The sequence below is a fragment of the Carcharhinus amblyrhynchos genome, chromosome 15, assembly GCF_965287045.1.
Source record: "Carcharhinus amblyrhynchos chromosome 15, sCarAmb.v2.hapA, whole genome shotgun sequence".
Lineage (NCBI taxonomy): Eukaryota > Metazoa > Chordata > Chondrichthyes > Carcharhiniformes > Carcharhinidae > Carcharhinus > Carcharhinus amblyrhynchos.
The window spans coordinates 11,526,429-11,541,324 of record NC_137338.1 but is presented as its reverse complement, the minus strand read 5'-3'; the positions used below and the strand labels follow the sequence as shown (position 1 = coordinate 11,541,324).

The following is a 14,896-nucleotide window of genomic DNA, read 5'->3' as shown; positions in this document are numbered from 1 at the left end:
AGCCCTTGTACAGGTCCATCTGCCAACTCACCAGAGGGCGGCGCAATGGCACAGTGGTTAGCACTGCTGCCTCACAGCGCCAGGGAGGGTTCGATTCCCAGCTTGGGTCACTACCTGTATGGAGACTACACATTCTCCCTGTGTCAGTGTGGGTTTCCTCCAGGTGCCCCGGTTTCCTCATACAATCCGAAAGACGTGCTGATTAGGTGGATTGGACCATGCTAAAATTCTCCCTCAATGTAAGCCAACAGGTGCCAGAGTGTTGCGACTAGGAGATTTTCACAGTAATTTCATTGCAGTATTAATATAAGCCTACTTGTGAGTCATAGTAAATAAACTTTAAACATTAGAATGAGCATAAGAACTAGGAGCAGGAGTAGGCCATCTGGCCCCTCGAGCCTGCTCCGCCATTCAATAGGATCATGGCTGATCTTTTTGTGGACTCAGCTCCACTTACCTGCCCGCTCACCATAACCCTTATCTATCCTTGCCTTAAAAATGAGGTTATCTCAATGGCTTCATTGGCTTCCTCCCTTCTAGATTCTGATTGAATTTGGCCATTTCCCTGCCAGATCCTTCATTCTTTGGTTTCCTCTTTATCTTGGAAGCATTGACTCCAGTTTGTGTGAGGTTTTGCTGATTAAATGGCTCTTCAGTACCTCATCCCCAGTAGCTCTTCTGCATTTGACAATGGAGAGTATCTGATGTGGGCTAGTTCCTGCTCTCACCAGCTGCCTTGTACATGCATTCCCAACCAGAGTCAATACATAGCAACTAGAATCAGCTGCATAGAGAAACACCAATATCATTGGCTGGAATGGAGCTAAGGAGGTAATTTTTTGATCTATCATATTGCGGGAGTTGACTTCACCCACATCATTTATTATGTTGCTATCCTTCACGTACTGCATTTTGCTATTACAGGGATAAATTGTGGTGATTTCAGTGATATGTGAGCTCTGTTTGCAGTGGGGTCTCTCAAATAGGCTCTGTAAGTAATCTTGCATTTGTTTAAAGCAAGAAAAAAAAATGCTTGCCGCAAGTCCTGCTCCACCTCCAGCTCACTGCTGGAGCAGTGTAATGCACAAGCTGTCCCAGTGTAATTCACTGTCTGTCCCAATGTAATTCACAGGCTGTCGCAGTGTGATGCACAGACTGTCCCAGTATGACTCACTGGCTGGCGCAGTGTAATTTACTGGTTCTCCCAGTGCAATTCACTGCCTGTCCCAGTGTAATTTTCTGTCTGTCCCAGTGTAATTTTCTGTCTGTCCCAGTGTAATTTTCTGTCTGTCCCAGTGTAATTCACTGGCTGTCCCAGTGTAATTCACTGGCTGTCCCAGTGCAATTCACCGGCTGTCCCAGTGTAACTCACTGGCTGGTGCAGTGCAATTCACTGGCTGTCCCAGTGTAATTCATTGGCTGCCCCAGTGTGATTCACTGGCTGGTGCAATGTAACTCACTGGCTGGGGCAGTGTAACTCATTGGCTGTCCCAGCATAATTCACTGGCTGTCCCAGTGTAATTCACTGGCTATCCTAGCATAATTGCCTGGCTGGGGCAGTGTAACTCACTGGCTGGGGCAGTGAACCACATTGCCACTCTGGTGTAGAAAGATCTGGTATCATGCCAGGTGGAGTCATTAGCCAGCAGGGTGCCAGTGAACTGTATTTAATAAGGTGGAGGGGTGTAGAGGTTACAGGATTTTCTCTGAATAGTGACGCACTTACCCTATTCTTTACAGCTGCATTATTATTAGACGGACGGGCGAAGATTGAGAATTATAACTTCACGGAAAGCCTTGGCAACACCAGTAGCAGCGAATTTAAGCAGTTTACAAAGCTTTGGTACCAAGAGGTAAAGATACCTGACAAACAATTCTCCTTCTCCTCCTCCTTGTCCTCCCCCTTCGATACCATGTCCTAAGAGGGTGTTGGCGATCATGGACTGTCACTGCGCTAGTCCATGATTCGGTAAAGTAGTGAAGTGGGTTGTCATTGTGTTCTGCAGTGTAACTGACCAGGCAACACTCCCACTCTTTAGTGCCTGCCCACTAAAGGATTTACAGGCTCATAAGCAACCTGTTGGCCACATTATGAACTCACCTTCCATGGCTATCAAGCCCTGATGTGGGAGTCGAACCTGGAGCTTTTGGCCCAGAGGTAGGGAGCCTACACCAGTAGGCGCCACGGTGGCACAGTGCCAGGGAGCCGGGTTCAAATCTGGCCACGGGTCACTGTCTGTGTGGCGTTAGCACATTCTCCCTGTGTCTGTGTAGGTTTTCTCATCTATATGCTGGTTCATGGTGACATTACTACACCTCAATAGCTCTTTACAGCACTCTTTTGCTTTACGGCATGCCATAAAACCTACAAATTTAACTACATTTTTGGTCATTTAGTGCAATATCTCCTTATAAGTCTCAGTTCAATGATGTACCCGTTTAGCACTTTGGGATGCTTTGTTAAATTAAAGGCGCTATATAAATATAACCTGTGGTTTCTGAACTCAACCTTTGGGTTACCATAAACACTAGACATTCCTGTGAATCAGGTGACTCAGATGGGAACTTAACACTGGCAAACATAAAATCAAACAGAATGGTGAAGTAATGATTGTCAGCAAGAATTTGTAAAACCTTTTTTTTCAGCTTGAAAACTCCCTTCCACCAACAATCCAAGAATTTTACCAAAGTGGAAAAATTTTGGCCCGGATAAAATCTCTCAGCCATGGGAGCATTGTGGTGAACTTTGAGATTGTTATTGATCAACGAATCCAACTCAACATCTGGAATATATCCTCCGCTCTGATCTCCTCTCTTTACAATAGTTCTGTCTTTGTGTATGATCACAACAGTACCTCCATTTCAGGTAAGTGGACTCAGTAGATGATTAGATCTATCTCTCATATTCTTAGAAGATGACGATGTCTTCTTAACTAAAATTGAAATGTGGCTGTCATGGCTAGTTCCCACTTTGCACTTTTCAAAAACTTTAGCTGCTCTGAAACTCTGCTCCCTGTGTCCCAGACCAAACCCCATTTTCCCACGCACTGTGCTCATTGACCCATATTGGCTCCCATTCTGATGATGTCTTGATTCAAAAATTCTTATCCTTGCTTGCCAATCCTTTCATAGCTTCGTACCATCATATTCTCCAGTCCTACAATCCCCCCAGATCTCTGCACTCCTCCAATTCCATCTCTGAGTCTCTGTACATCTCTCTGCCCATCTCTCTGTACATCTCTCTGCCCATCTCTCTGTACATCTCTCTGCCCATCTCCCTGTCTCTGTCTCTATCTGTCTGTCTCTCTCTGTCCATCTCTCTCTGCCAGTCTCTCTCTGCCCATCTCTCTCCGACTGTCTCAATTTTTCTCTTTGAGTAGTGTGGGAGATGTACCGCAGAGGAGATGAGATGTGAATGTTTTCCACCTCCATTGTTCATGTGCTTGAAAACAGCAAAAGGAATATGATTCAATGACAATTATGGTGTTCCTTTACGTGACAATGCAAGCACTAGTTTTTTTTTGTCATTCCTTCTGATACAAGGGTGGCACAATGGCACAGTGGTTAGCACTGCTGCCTCACAGTGCCAGGGACCCGGGTTCAATTCTGGCCTCGGGTGACTATGTGGGGTTTGCACATTCTCTCTGTGTCTGCATGGGTTTCCTATAGATGCTCTGGTTTCCTCCCACAGTCCAAAGATGTGCAGGTTAGGTGGATTGGCCATATTAATTACTCCTCAGTGTCGGGGGTTAATAGAGTAAGTATGTATGGTTACGGGGATAGGGTCTGTGTGGAATTGTTTTTGGTGCAGGCTCAATGGACCAAATGATCTTCTTCTACACTGTAGGAATTCTATGATTGTTCTATAACATTTTCTTTCTCTCTCTCTGTAAAGACCTGGGCTGATGTTTGGTTCCACAGGGGGAGTTGGCCAATCTCTGATATCTTTGAGCTTATGATCATTCTTCGCTGTGAATCTGACCAGGGGGTGTCAGCGTATTGCTCAGTTGGGAGTGGTATTCAAGTTTGTGCTAGCTTTCACTCAAAGCAGACACGTACAGGGTGCAGCCTATTGGAGGGGCTAGATTTCAATTTACGACAAGGGCCTAAGACTGGCATTGCGTATGGATTGGCTGGTCATTATATTCATTCCCAGTGATATCAACCCACCAAACCCATCCCGCGGAATGGGAACCTATCCTGCTGGGTCATGGCTGCTGAGGCCAATTGCCATCCAAGTCCTGATCCATTGTATGTTGTGTATTCATAGAATTATACTGTGCAGAAGGAGGCCATTCGGCCCATCAAATCTGCACTGACCACAATTCCACCCAGGCCCTATCCCCATTACCCCATGCATTTACCCTAGCTAGTCCCCCTGACACTAAGTGACAATTTACCATGGCCAATCAACCTAACCCGCACATCTTTGGAGTGTGGGAGGAAGTCGGAGCACCCGGAAGAAACCCATGCAGACACAGGGAGAACCTGCAAACTCCACACAGACAGTGACTCAAGCTGGGAATCGAACCTGCGTCCCTGGTGCTGTGAGTTGGCAGTGCTCACCACTGTGCCACTGTGCTGTATTGAATGGTGTGTGTTTGTGGGGCTGACTGCCACAATGAGTAGTGCATTTACCCACTGGGACATTAGAAGCCAATGATGCCCAATTTGTCCAGATGATGGAATTCCACAGCAATAACTTATTTCTGAATCTTTTATCCCTTTCAGATGTTAATGAGTGCACCTCACCCATTTACAACGACTGTTCCCCTCATGCAATGTGTAAAAACACTGAGGGGTCATATATCTGCATGTGTAGTGAACGCTACAGAGACATGAGCCCAACCTGGCCTGGCAGATCCTGTGAAGGTGAGACATGAATTGCTGGAACAATTAGTAGCAGGTTTGGAGTTTCAGTTATAAACAAGATCCCAGAATTATTGTTGTGGAATTTACACAAAATGATGTCAGGAATCTTGTGTACGGTGTGATTGTTTATTCTTCGATGACATTGTGGGAGAGAGCTGCATCGGAGGGATCTCTGAGGCAGTACTCCCCCAGTCCACAGAATTGCAAGCACCTTTAAACACTGACAGTAACATATGCAGTCACAGTGTTTCGATCACAGGCAGTGTCTCCTCACTTAGGCATTATTTCTCCTCCCAAATTCTTCCCAGTGATCGCACTTAATCTTTACCTGGACGTCTGTTCCTTCTGCAATAAACAGCGCCTGTTCCATCTGTAACAAACAGCCACAGCCCTGCATTGCGATGTTTTGCTAACTCAGGTCTGTGAGGAGTACAAGGCTTGTCTGGGAAACTCGTCCTACTGATATGAGCTTGTTGTGTAGTGAAGGTTCAGTGGTGTAAAGTTGACTGCCTACGTAAACATGCAGCCAGTGTTGTCCCTTATTCAAAGTTGGTTATAATCCCATTTAACAAATTCATATTAGTTTAATTAGTTTTTAATTCCTAACATAGCCAATATATAGGGGCACTAAGAAAAGGTACATGCAAGCTCTGACCCTGCAGTACCTGCCAGTCAAGCCCAAGAAACTGAGGCAATCCTGACCTACTTGGCTCTTGGTTCCTGGCAGTTGATAAAAATTATTCGGTGGTGAACCTTTTGATGACCCATCGACTCTGCACCGAAAGTAACTATGGAAATCACACTTCCCGTATCCTTGAATGTTAAGATAATCACTAAAGCCACGCTAATCATCTGTATTCGTGAATGTTAAGGTACTTCAAGTGCTCATCCAAATGTTTTTTAAAGGTTGTAAGGCCTCCACTCCCTTTCCAGGCAGCACATTCCAGATTCTCATCACCCTCTGAGTGATTTTTTTCTCCTCAAATCCTCTCGGGGATGGGCGATAAGTACCAATTTTGCTAGTGGGGCATACATTCCAAAAACAAAGTTTAAAAATGGGGTATAAAATTACCTACCTGTATCTTTTAACAGAAGCCACCACGACGGTGTTAACTCCTACAACCACCCAAGGACAATCTTCTACTGTCTTTGCCTCTGCAATGATCACCTATGTGAGTGGGCCAGGGTTCCCAGCTGCCCTTCAATATTCCAAAGTGCCTCACTGTGGTATGTGATCTTCGTTGTTTCTACTACACATCTCGTTTCCTTGTTATTGTCGGTTCAGATTATTGTGGACAGATGGCTCTTGGACAGAATTGTCTTGTCAGAGAATGGTCATCATTTTCTACTAATACACATGCACAGATATATAGGCATCTACATAGAATCCATATAACAGAAGGTGGCCATTCAGCCCATCGAGCCTGCACCAACTACAATCTCACTCAGGCCCTTTTCCTGTAACTCCACATACTTACCCTGCTAATCCCCCTGATGCTAGAGTCAATTTATCATGGCCAATCAACCTAACTTGCACATCTTTGGAGAGTGGGAGGAAACTGGAGCACCCAGAGGAAACCCACACAGACACGAGGGCAGAACATTCAGACTCCACACAGACAGTCACCTGTGACTGGAATTGAACCCTGGTCCCTGGCACTGTGAGGCAGCAGTGCTAACCACTATGCCATACATACACATATACACACAGATACATATATATGTGTAAAAATCTGGAATTAAAAGTTTCTTGATGACCATGAAATCATTGCCGATTGCCATAATGGGGTCATTTGGTGGCTGGGAAGGTGTAGAGCCCATTCATTCCTTAGAATGGGCGTAGACAGCACTTGGTATGATTTTTAAAAATGGTTTTCTTTGTCAAATAAAACTTAAAACTACAGAAATGAGGAAGGAGAAAGGTTAACTTGGAGAAACTGGCTTTTTTTTACTGCCAGCTCCCTATGATAATCTTGAATATTCACTGAACTCGAAAACAAGACTGAACACTGAATGCAAAAACACACACTGAAATGCACAATATTTGTTATCTGTAATCTATATCATTGAAATTGCTGGTACAAACTGTGTCCCTAACTTTCATAAACAATTGGCAGCTGTGGCCATGAAAAGTTTTGTTTAATCATTTCTGCTAACAATGTATTTTCCAATAATGCAGTCAATTTCTAACCTTATCCCAGCATCCCTAACTGAGTTTAAACTGTGGCTCAGTAAGCTTTAAAACTTAGCATGGTTAGTTATATAGGCAGAAATATCTTAAAATGAAGTCTTTCAACTGAAGCAAACCATACAAAGGATCCCACAGAAGGGGAGTGGACACCAGGTGAGCAGAAGCTCCCACTTCTCCTGATCATTCCTGCTCTGCCTGGCACTGCCAAGGAGAGTTCCATACTTGCTCTAAAGGGTTCCTTTTCTTGCCCCTTCAGATTATGAGAGGCAGCCTCACCCATTACCTTATTCAGTAGGCCATTGAAATGTTATCTGGCTGTTACTGATGATATGTATGACACCATAAACATACCTTTAGAGATATGCCAACCTTTGCCCGTTTACAAAGAGAGGCAGTTGTTGGTGGTGCATTTGGGGAGTCAAGGTCTCCTTGCACGGGGGGAGACCATTTACCTGGGCTACACACGCAGCCTGACCATTTCTTTCATTCGCTCTTCCAACAGCTCCTTCCCCCGTTATCAACCTGACTGTCTTCAAGGTCACCAGCACCAGTGTTCAAGTGACATGGACCACGGAGATTAACCAGGAGCAAACATTCATCGTGCAGCTATTGAGGAACGACAGCGTTGTGAATGAGACAGAGACAGTGGAACTGGAGTGGACGGTGTCCGATTTGGAGCCTGAGACTGAGTACACTGTGAGCATCATCTCGCGAGCCTGTGAAGATGAGAGTCCTGCAGCAGAACTGAGCGTGAAAACAGGTAACGGTGTAAGAACTGGGAAAGGTTTCTAATGGGCTGAATGACCTCCTTCTACACTAGGGATGCAATGTAAATAAAGTTATCTTTATGTACAATACACGCGAGTGAATAGACAGCACTGGTGCTCATGGGTTGGGCAGTTTTCAACTTTCAATGTAGGTGAGCAAAAATTTAACATCGATTGTGTTCTGGTGGAAGATTTCACTGTCAAGCATTTTGCTTTTTGTTCTTCAAAACATCTTTGCTTTCAGCAACATTTAAATTAAAAATGAGGGGTGGGAGGTTTCGGAGGATGTGAGCAAAGGTTTTTTCAGTCAGAGGGTGGTGACGGTCTGTAATGCAGTGCCTGGGGAGGTGGTGGAGGCGGAATGCTTCACATCCTTTAAAAAGTACCTTCATGAGAAGTTGGCACATCATAACATTCAAGGCTATGAGCCAAGTGTTGGCAAGTGGGATTAGGTGGGCAGGTCAGGGCATTCCATGCATTAGTGCAGACTCGATGGGCCGAAGAACCTCTTCTGGAATGTGACTCTGTGACTATTTCTAGAAATAGGTTCTTTCTTCAGCACAATCTCTCTTATTCCTCCCAGGATGCTGGAAGTGTAGTCTAATCTAATAGATTGTAACATGGTTATCGTCGTATTTGATTTTGATTTGATTTAATTTTGTCACATATATTAGTGTACAGTGAAAAATATTGTTTCTTGCGCTCCATACAGACAAAGCATACCATTATAGAGAAGGAAACAAGAGAGTGCAGAATGTAGTGTTACAGTCATAGCTAGGGTAGGTCCATTCAAAAGTCTAATGGCAGCAGGGAAGAAGCTGTCCTTGAGTCGATTGGTACGTGACCTCAGACTTTTGTATCTTTTTCCCGATGGAAGAAGGTGGAAAAGTGAATTTCAGGGATGTGTGGGGTCCTTGACTATGCTGGCTGATTTTCCAAGGCAGCAGGAAGTGTAGACAAAGTCAATGGATGGGAGGTTGGTTTGCATGATGGATTGGGCTATATTGTACTATAATCTGCTGAAGGAATATGACACCGTTACAAGCTATGATACATAAGGAAACCTTGATGTCACCATTTGCTACTGGGTTTTGTCTCTTTGCAAATAGTTAACTTTGCAAGTCTCCAACTCGTACCGTGGGGAACAGACATGGCTACTAAGTACAGGAACAGATTAAATTCAGCCTTTTGAGCCTGCTTTTCCAGTCAATAATATAACTTATCATTTTATAAGCTTTTCTTCCCCCTCAACTCCAGCTTCTTACAGCATCCCCACACCCATTGATAGTATCCAAGATCAATTTATCTCTGTCTTGAATATACCTAATGACTCAGAAGCCTGAACTCCAACATTTCTTAACTTTTTGAGTGAAGGGATTTCTCCTTGTCCTGCTCAGATTCCCCTCCTGAAGACTATGATCCCTTTTTCTAGACTTCCAGGCCAGGGAAAATATCCTCCCACCTATCAAGCCCCTTACCAATCTTCAATGTTTCAATGAGATTGCCCCTCATTCATCTAAACTTCAGAAAATATCGACCTAGGATTGGATGTTTTGGCCAAAACCAGAAATTCCCACTTGAGGTTAATGGACCTTTGCGTGGTCAACACGATTCCTGTGGCAGGCGGGAAGGAAAATTCCACTCCTAGTCTATTCAATATCTCTTTATCAGACAATCCTCTTATCCCAGCAATTAGATATATGAACCTTCATTGTACTCGTCCTGAGGTAAGTATTGCTCATTAAGGAAAAAATAGCTGAACACAATGCTCCAGATGCATATAATTATCTTAAGACTTATTTACTTTTATACTCCAATCCCTTTTGTAATGAAGGCTTTCATGCCATTTGCTTTTCTAACTGCTTGTTGTAGTTGCTTGCTAACCTTCTGCGTTTTGTGTTCAAGGACACTTCCCAGTCTCTCACCATTTGAAAAATAACCTGCTCTCCCATTTTCCTATTAATGTACATAATTTCATATAACTTAAATAACTAATTATGTTCTTACCCATTCATTTAACCTGTTTAATCCCTTTGCCACTTCTTTGTATTCTCCTCACAACTTACTTTTCCACCTAACTCTGTACCATATATTACACTAACATCTAAATCATTGATTTAGATTGTAAAACGCTGAGGTCCAATTGAGTGCTGTTTCTTGTGGTCCCCATTAGTTACAACCCACCAACTCAAAAATGACCCGACTCTCTACTCTCTATTAACCTACCCTCAATCCATGCTAATGGCCCCCATCCCTTGAGCCCCAATATTGTGTGGCACCTTATTCAATGCACTACATCTGCTGTTTTACTTTTATATTGTGCTAGTTACAATCTCAAAATAGATTTGTCAAACAAGGTTTCCCCTTCATAAATCTGTGTTTTTACTGGTCAGTTGTGTGATTTTCAAAGTGTACAGTTAACATGTCCCTGTGAAACCATGATTAGGCAACTGACAGGGCTGGCCCATTGCACTGGGGGGTGTGCTTGGGATGGTGGTTTGCCCAGGCTAGGGTGGAGTAAAGGATCAGAATAACCAATATGAAGTTAAACAAGGCTTTACCTGATGTAATTTTTAAAGCCATCCTGGCCTTTTGGATAAGATGAACCTTTGAATAAAGCACGGGAAGGGAGAGCAATGCCTCATCTTGTCAGCTTGAATCTTGTTTGTCCCTCATGTGGGGAACCATGATTTGGATTCAATATGAATTGGCTTTTTTGGTTGGAATAAAAGCACTGAAAAAGATGCAAAAAAAAATGGATTCTAGTGTTTTTCCTACTCTTGATGTTAGGCTAACATGCCTATTGTTCCAGTGTTCTCACTGTCTCCTCTCTTGAACAGCAGTGTTACATTTGCCAATTTGAAATCCACTTGGATTGTTCTAGAATCTAAGTTAATCTAGAAGATCAAAACCAAAGCATTCATTATCACTGAAGCCCCCTCTTTTAAAACACTGGTACATTAGCCGTCAGCTCTGGGGAATTTCTCGACACTCTATTTTCTGTGCTCTTTGCAGTGTAAAGTTGAAGTTTATTTATTAGTCACAAGCAGGCTTATATTCACACTACAATCAAGTTACTGTGAAAATCCACACTCCGGCACCTGTTCGGGTACACTGAGGGTGAATTTAGCATGGCCAACGCACCTAACCAGCACATCTTTTGACTGTGGGAGGAAACTGGAGCACCTGGAGGAAACCCACGCAGACACGGGGAGAATGTGCAAACTCCACATAGACAGCGACCCAGGCCGGGTCCCTAGTGCTGTGAGGCAGCAGTGCTGAGCAGAGTGCCACCCGGCACAGTATCATACTTTTTTGGCTACCATCTCTTGAGAACTTTGTAAAGATTGAATTTATGCATAATAATTTCAGAAAAACTGATTTACAGTGTAATTATGTTGTTAATCACTACAGGTAAGTTGCATGCTCCTGCAGAGAATTTTCAGTGCGTGGTGATATAGCATTTCTAAAGCTAGGGCTACTTGCTAGCCTTTTACCAGTTAGTTACAGCTGCTTGTTCTCTCTTAACAGACACAAGCTATTCTGGACCAGCTGCTGCTACACTTGATTCAATTCAGTCCAGCACCAGTTTCACCTCAACAGTGGCCATCTACTTAAACAGTTCCAGGTTTGCACCTGGCTTCCCGTATGCAGAAATACTTCCCTGCTGTATGTAATAGTTATTTTCTCTTCAGTAGATTCAGTTTAAAGTTTATTTATTCAAAAGTTTATTGATTTATTAGTCCCAAGTAGGCTTGCTGCAATGAGGTTACTGTGAAAATCCCCTAGTCACCACACTCTGGCACCTGTTCAGGTACACTGACGGAGAATTTAGCACGGCCAATGTATCTAACCAGCACATCTTTTGGACTTTGGAAAGAAACCGGAACATCAGGAGAAACGCAAACACAGGGAGAATGTGCAAACTCCACACAGACAGTGACCCAAGCTAGGAATCGAACCCGGGTCTCCGGCAGCCGTACTAACCATTGTGCCACCCTGCTGTCAGCATTCACTAACAAAAGGGGCCTCCAAGCCTGGCTCCATTATGGATTGCATTTCCACAAACTTCTCCCAATTTCCCACCGTAATGTCAATGGAGGATACACAGAAACATGGACAATCGAAGTAGGGGTAGGCCATTTGGCCCTTCAAGCCTGCTCTGCCATTCATTTTGATCATTAAATCCAATATCCTGATCCTGCCTTCCCCACATATCCCTTGATCCCTTTAGCCCCAAGAACTATATCTAATTTCTTCTTGATATCAGACCATGTTTTGAACTAATTTCTGTGGTAGTGAATTTCACAGATTCACCGCTCCCTGGCCGAGAATCATAAACACTGTTTACATAATCTTCCCAAGTTGTTCACGCATCTCCTGCTGAAATTGCTGTAGCTTATTGAGGGAAAAGGTAGAGAAATCCAACCCCTATAATCCCACAAAGAGAAATGGAGCCAGGGTGTATGGTTCTCTGACAGCACTGATCTGCGTATCTGCAACAAGCTATCAGTCTTGGAATATCTCTTGTGTGACTGTGGTACTGTATTTGTGGTATGGTAGGATACTGGGATCCCTAACTGGGATTTACCTCGGTTAGGTTAGGGAGCCAGAAACCATTTGCAACCCAGGACTCCACTGAATCAGAATTCTGAATGCATTCCCACTCCAAGCAGCCAATGCAACAAGTCAGAATCCAGCATCATTCCATCGGGGAACATTCAAATTCCTGTGAAATATCTCCTTGCAGTGATATTTCATAGAATTCCTACAGTGCAGAAGAGGCCGTTCAGTCCACCAAGTTTGCACTTACTCCCTGAGAGAGTATCTTACCCAGGCCCTCTCCCCGCATTTATCCTGCTAATCCCCCTAACCTACACTTTAGGCATTAAGGGACAACTTACCGTGGCTATTCCATCTAACCTGCACATCTTGGGTCATTAAGGGGCAGTTTGGTATGGCCAATCCACCAAAACTGCAAGCTTTGGAGTGTGGGAGGGAATCAGAGCACCTGGAGGAAACCCTTGCAGATGCAAGGAGAGTGTGCAAACTCCACACAGACAGTGGCCCAAGGCTGGAATTGAACCCGGGTCCCTGGTACTGTGAGGCAGCAGTGCTAAGCATTGTGCCAATGTGCCGCCCTTTCTGATTGGTTAAGTTTTGAAAATAACTTACCACGTTCTACCATAAGTTCAAGTATAAATTTGATCATCCTTTTCAGACATGGAACTTTGAAATTTCATTCCAGACCACACCCAGTCATCGCGTATAAGCATTCTCCTCATATTCCCCCCGATTCTTTTGCCAGTTACCTGAAATCTCAGTACTCTGCTAACTGACCACGCTGTCAGAGAAAACATTTTCTCCCTGTTGACCTTATCAAAATTCTTCATGTACCTATCGATATTGTATTTGCGTTCAAAATGAATAATTATCTGCGTCAGTTATCAATCAAAATCAGCAATGCTGGGGGTGTGAATACCTGATCTCAAGGTCACACTCTGAGTTGTTTGTTATTCATTCATGGGTCATGGGCATTGCTGACTGGCCAGCATTGATTGCCCCTCCCTAGTTGCCCTTGGAGGGCAGTTGTGTGTCAATTACATTGCTGTAGCTCTGGAGTCACATGTAGGCCAGATCAGCTAAGGATGGCAGCTTTCCTTTCCTGAGGGACGTTAATAAACCAGATAGATTTTCCCGACAACCAACGATGATTTCATGACAATCAGTAGATTCTTAATTCCAGATATTTTTAAATTGAATTCAAATTCCACCATTGGCCATTGTGGGATTTGGACCCGGGTCCCCAGAACATTAGCTGAGTAGCCCTACTCAGATAACTAGATTTCTTCTTGTCCTGGTAAATAAAAAATTGTACTGCCCAAATGCGGGCAACTGGGACTAGCTTCGGGGCTTAATGAAAAGAGTGGCACGGACAAGTTGGGCTAAAGGGCCTGTTTCCATGCTGTAAACCTCTATGACTCTGCGACTCTATAACTTCTCTTTTCAGCAGCTCCTGCCCCGGTTATAAACCTGACTGTTTCCAACGTGAGCACTTCCAGCTTCCACCTAATGTGGACAACAGACACGTACGAAGAGCAGCTATTTATCGCGCAGGTGTTGAAGGATGATACCGTGGTGAATGAAACCGAGACCATGGAACTGGAGTGGACGGTGTCAGATCTGGAGCCCGACACGGAGTACACTGTCAGCGTGTTCTCCAGAGCCTGTGAAGATGACAGCCCTGCAGCTGAGCTGAATGTCAAAACAGGTAACAGCACGAGGACTGAGTGATGGGTAGATCATACAGGTTTAGTTAAGCAATTGTGAGGTGAAGAATCAAAGCTGTCTATGTTTGATATTCAACATTTTTCATCTGACTGAATTATTCATAGAAATTGAATGAACCCATTCATTCTCTGCTTCAACTTGATTATTCTTCTTACTAATGCTTCCCTTGGATGTAGTTCAACCTGTCTGTATGTTTGAGTTTGATGATTTTGTGTTGAAGGCTTGAGAAGATTTGCATTGAGTTCCCGTCCTCCAACACTTAACATCCACACACCAGGATTCATCGGGTTATGAGACATTGAAGATAGGATTTGGGAAGAATCGCAGAAGCACAGTAGGAGGTCATTTGGCCTTTCATGGCTGTCTGTTCTTCAAAAGAGCTACCCAATTAGTCCTACTTCCCCGCTGTTCCTTTGCAGTGCTGAAATCAAACTTTCAAACCCATATCCAATTTCAAAAGAAATATTATACACAGTTAAGAAGTTACAAGCATGTTAAATGGAAATGAACCATTTACATTCATATTTTCAGGTTTTTTAACAGTGTTTCATTGAAGAACCAGTTATTTTGGCTGTAAAAGGCTTTTCTCTTTGCTTGGGGAATGCTCACGCACAAGGAGAAAGGGGATGGAAACTATTGGGATCAAGGGTGGAATTCTCCAGCCACACTGGTCTAAAAATCAGAAATTCCCGCCTGACTGTTAATGGTGTTTCACATTCTCTGCAACCCGCCCAGTAAAATTCCAGTGGTGGGCAGGATGGGAGAATTCTGGCCC

At 43.8% G+C, this 14,896-nt stretch overlaps 1 protein-coding gene across 1 annotated transcript in view; it reads left to right on the top strand.

Annotated features, from left to right (window-relative positions):
• The window catches only part of LOC145352908 (uromodulin-like 1), an 82,132-nt gene that overhangs the window by 23,229 nt on the left and 44,007 nt on the right, over positions 1-14,896 (top strand). Inside the window, exons 8-14 of the mRNA XM_080203208.1 lie at positions 1,741-1,853; positions 2,647-2,866; positions 4,732-4,872; positions 5,965-6,099; positions 7,566-7,823; positions 11,362-11,499; positions 13,841-14,101. Of these exons, the coding sequence (XP_080059334.1) occupies positions 1,741-1,853; positions 2,647-2,866; positions 4,732-4,872; positions 5,965-6,099; positions 7,566-7,823; positions 11,362-11,499; positions 13,841-14,101 (1,266 nt within the window). The remainder of the gene's footprint in view (positions 1-1,740; positions 1,854-2,646; positions 2,867-4,731; positions 4,873-5,964; positions 6,100-7,565; positions 7,824-11,361; positions 11,500-13,840; positions 14,102-14,896) is intronic.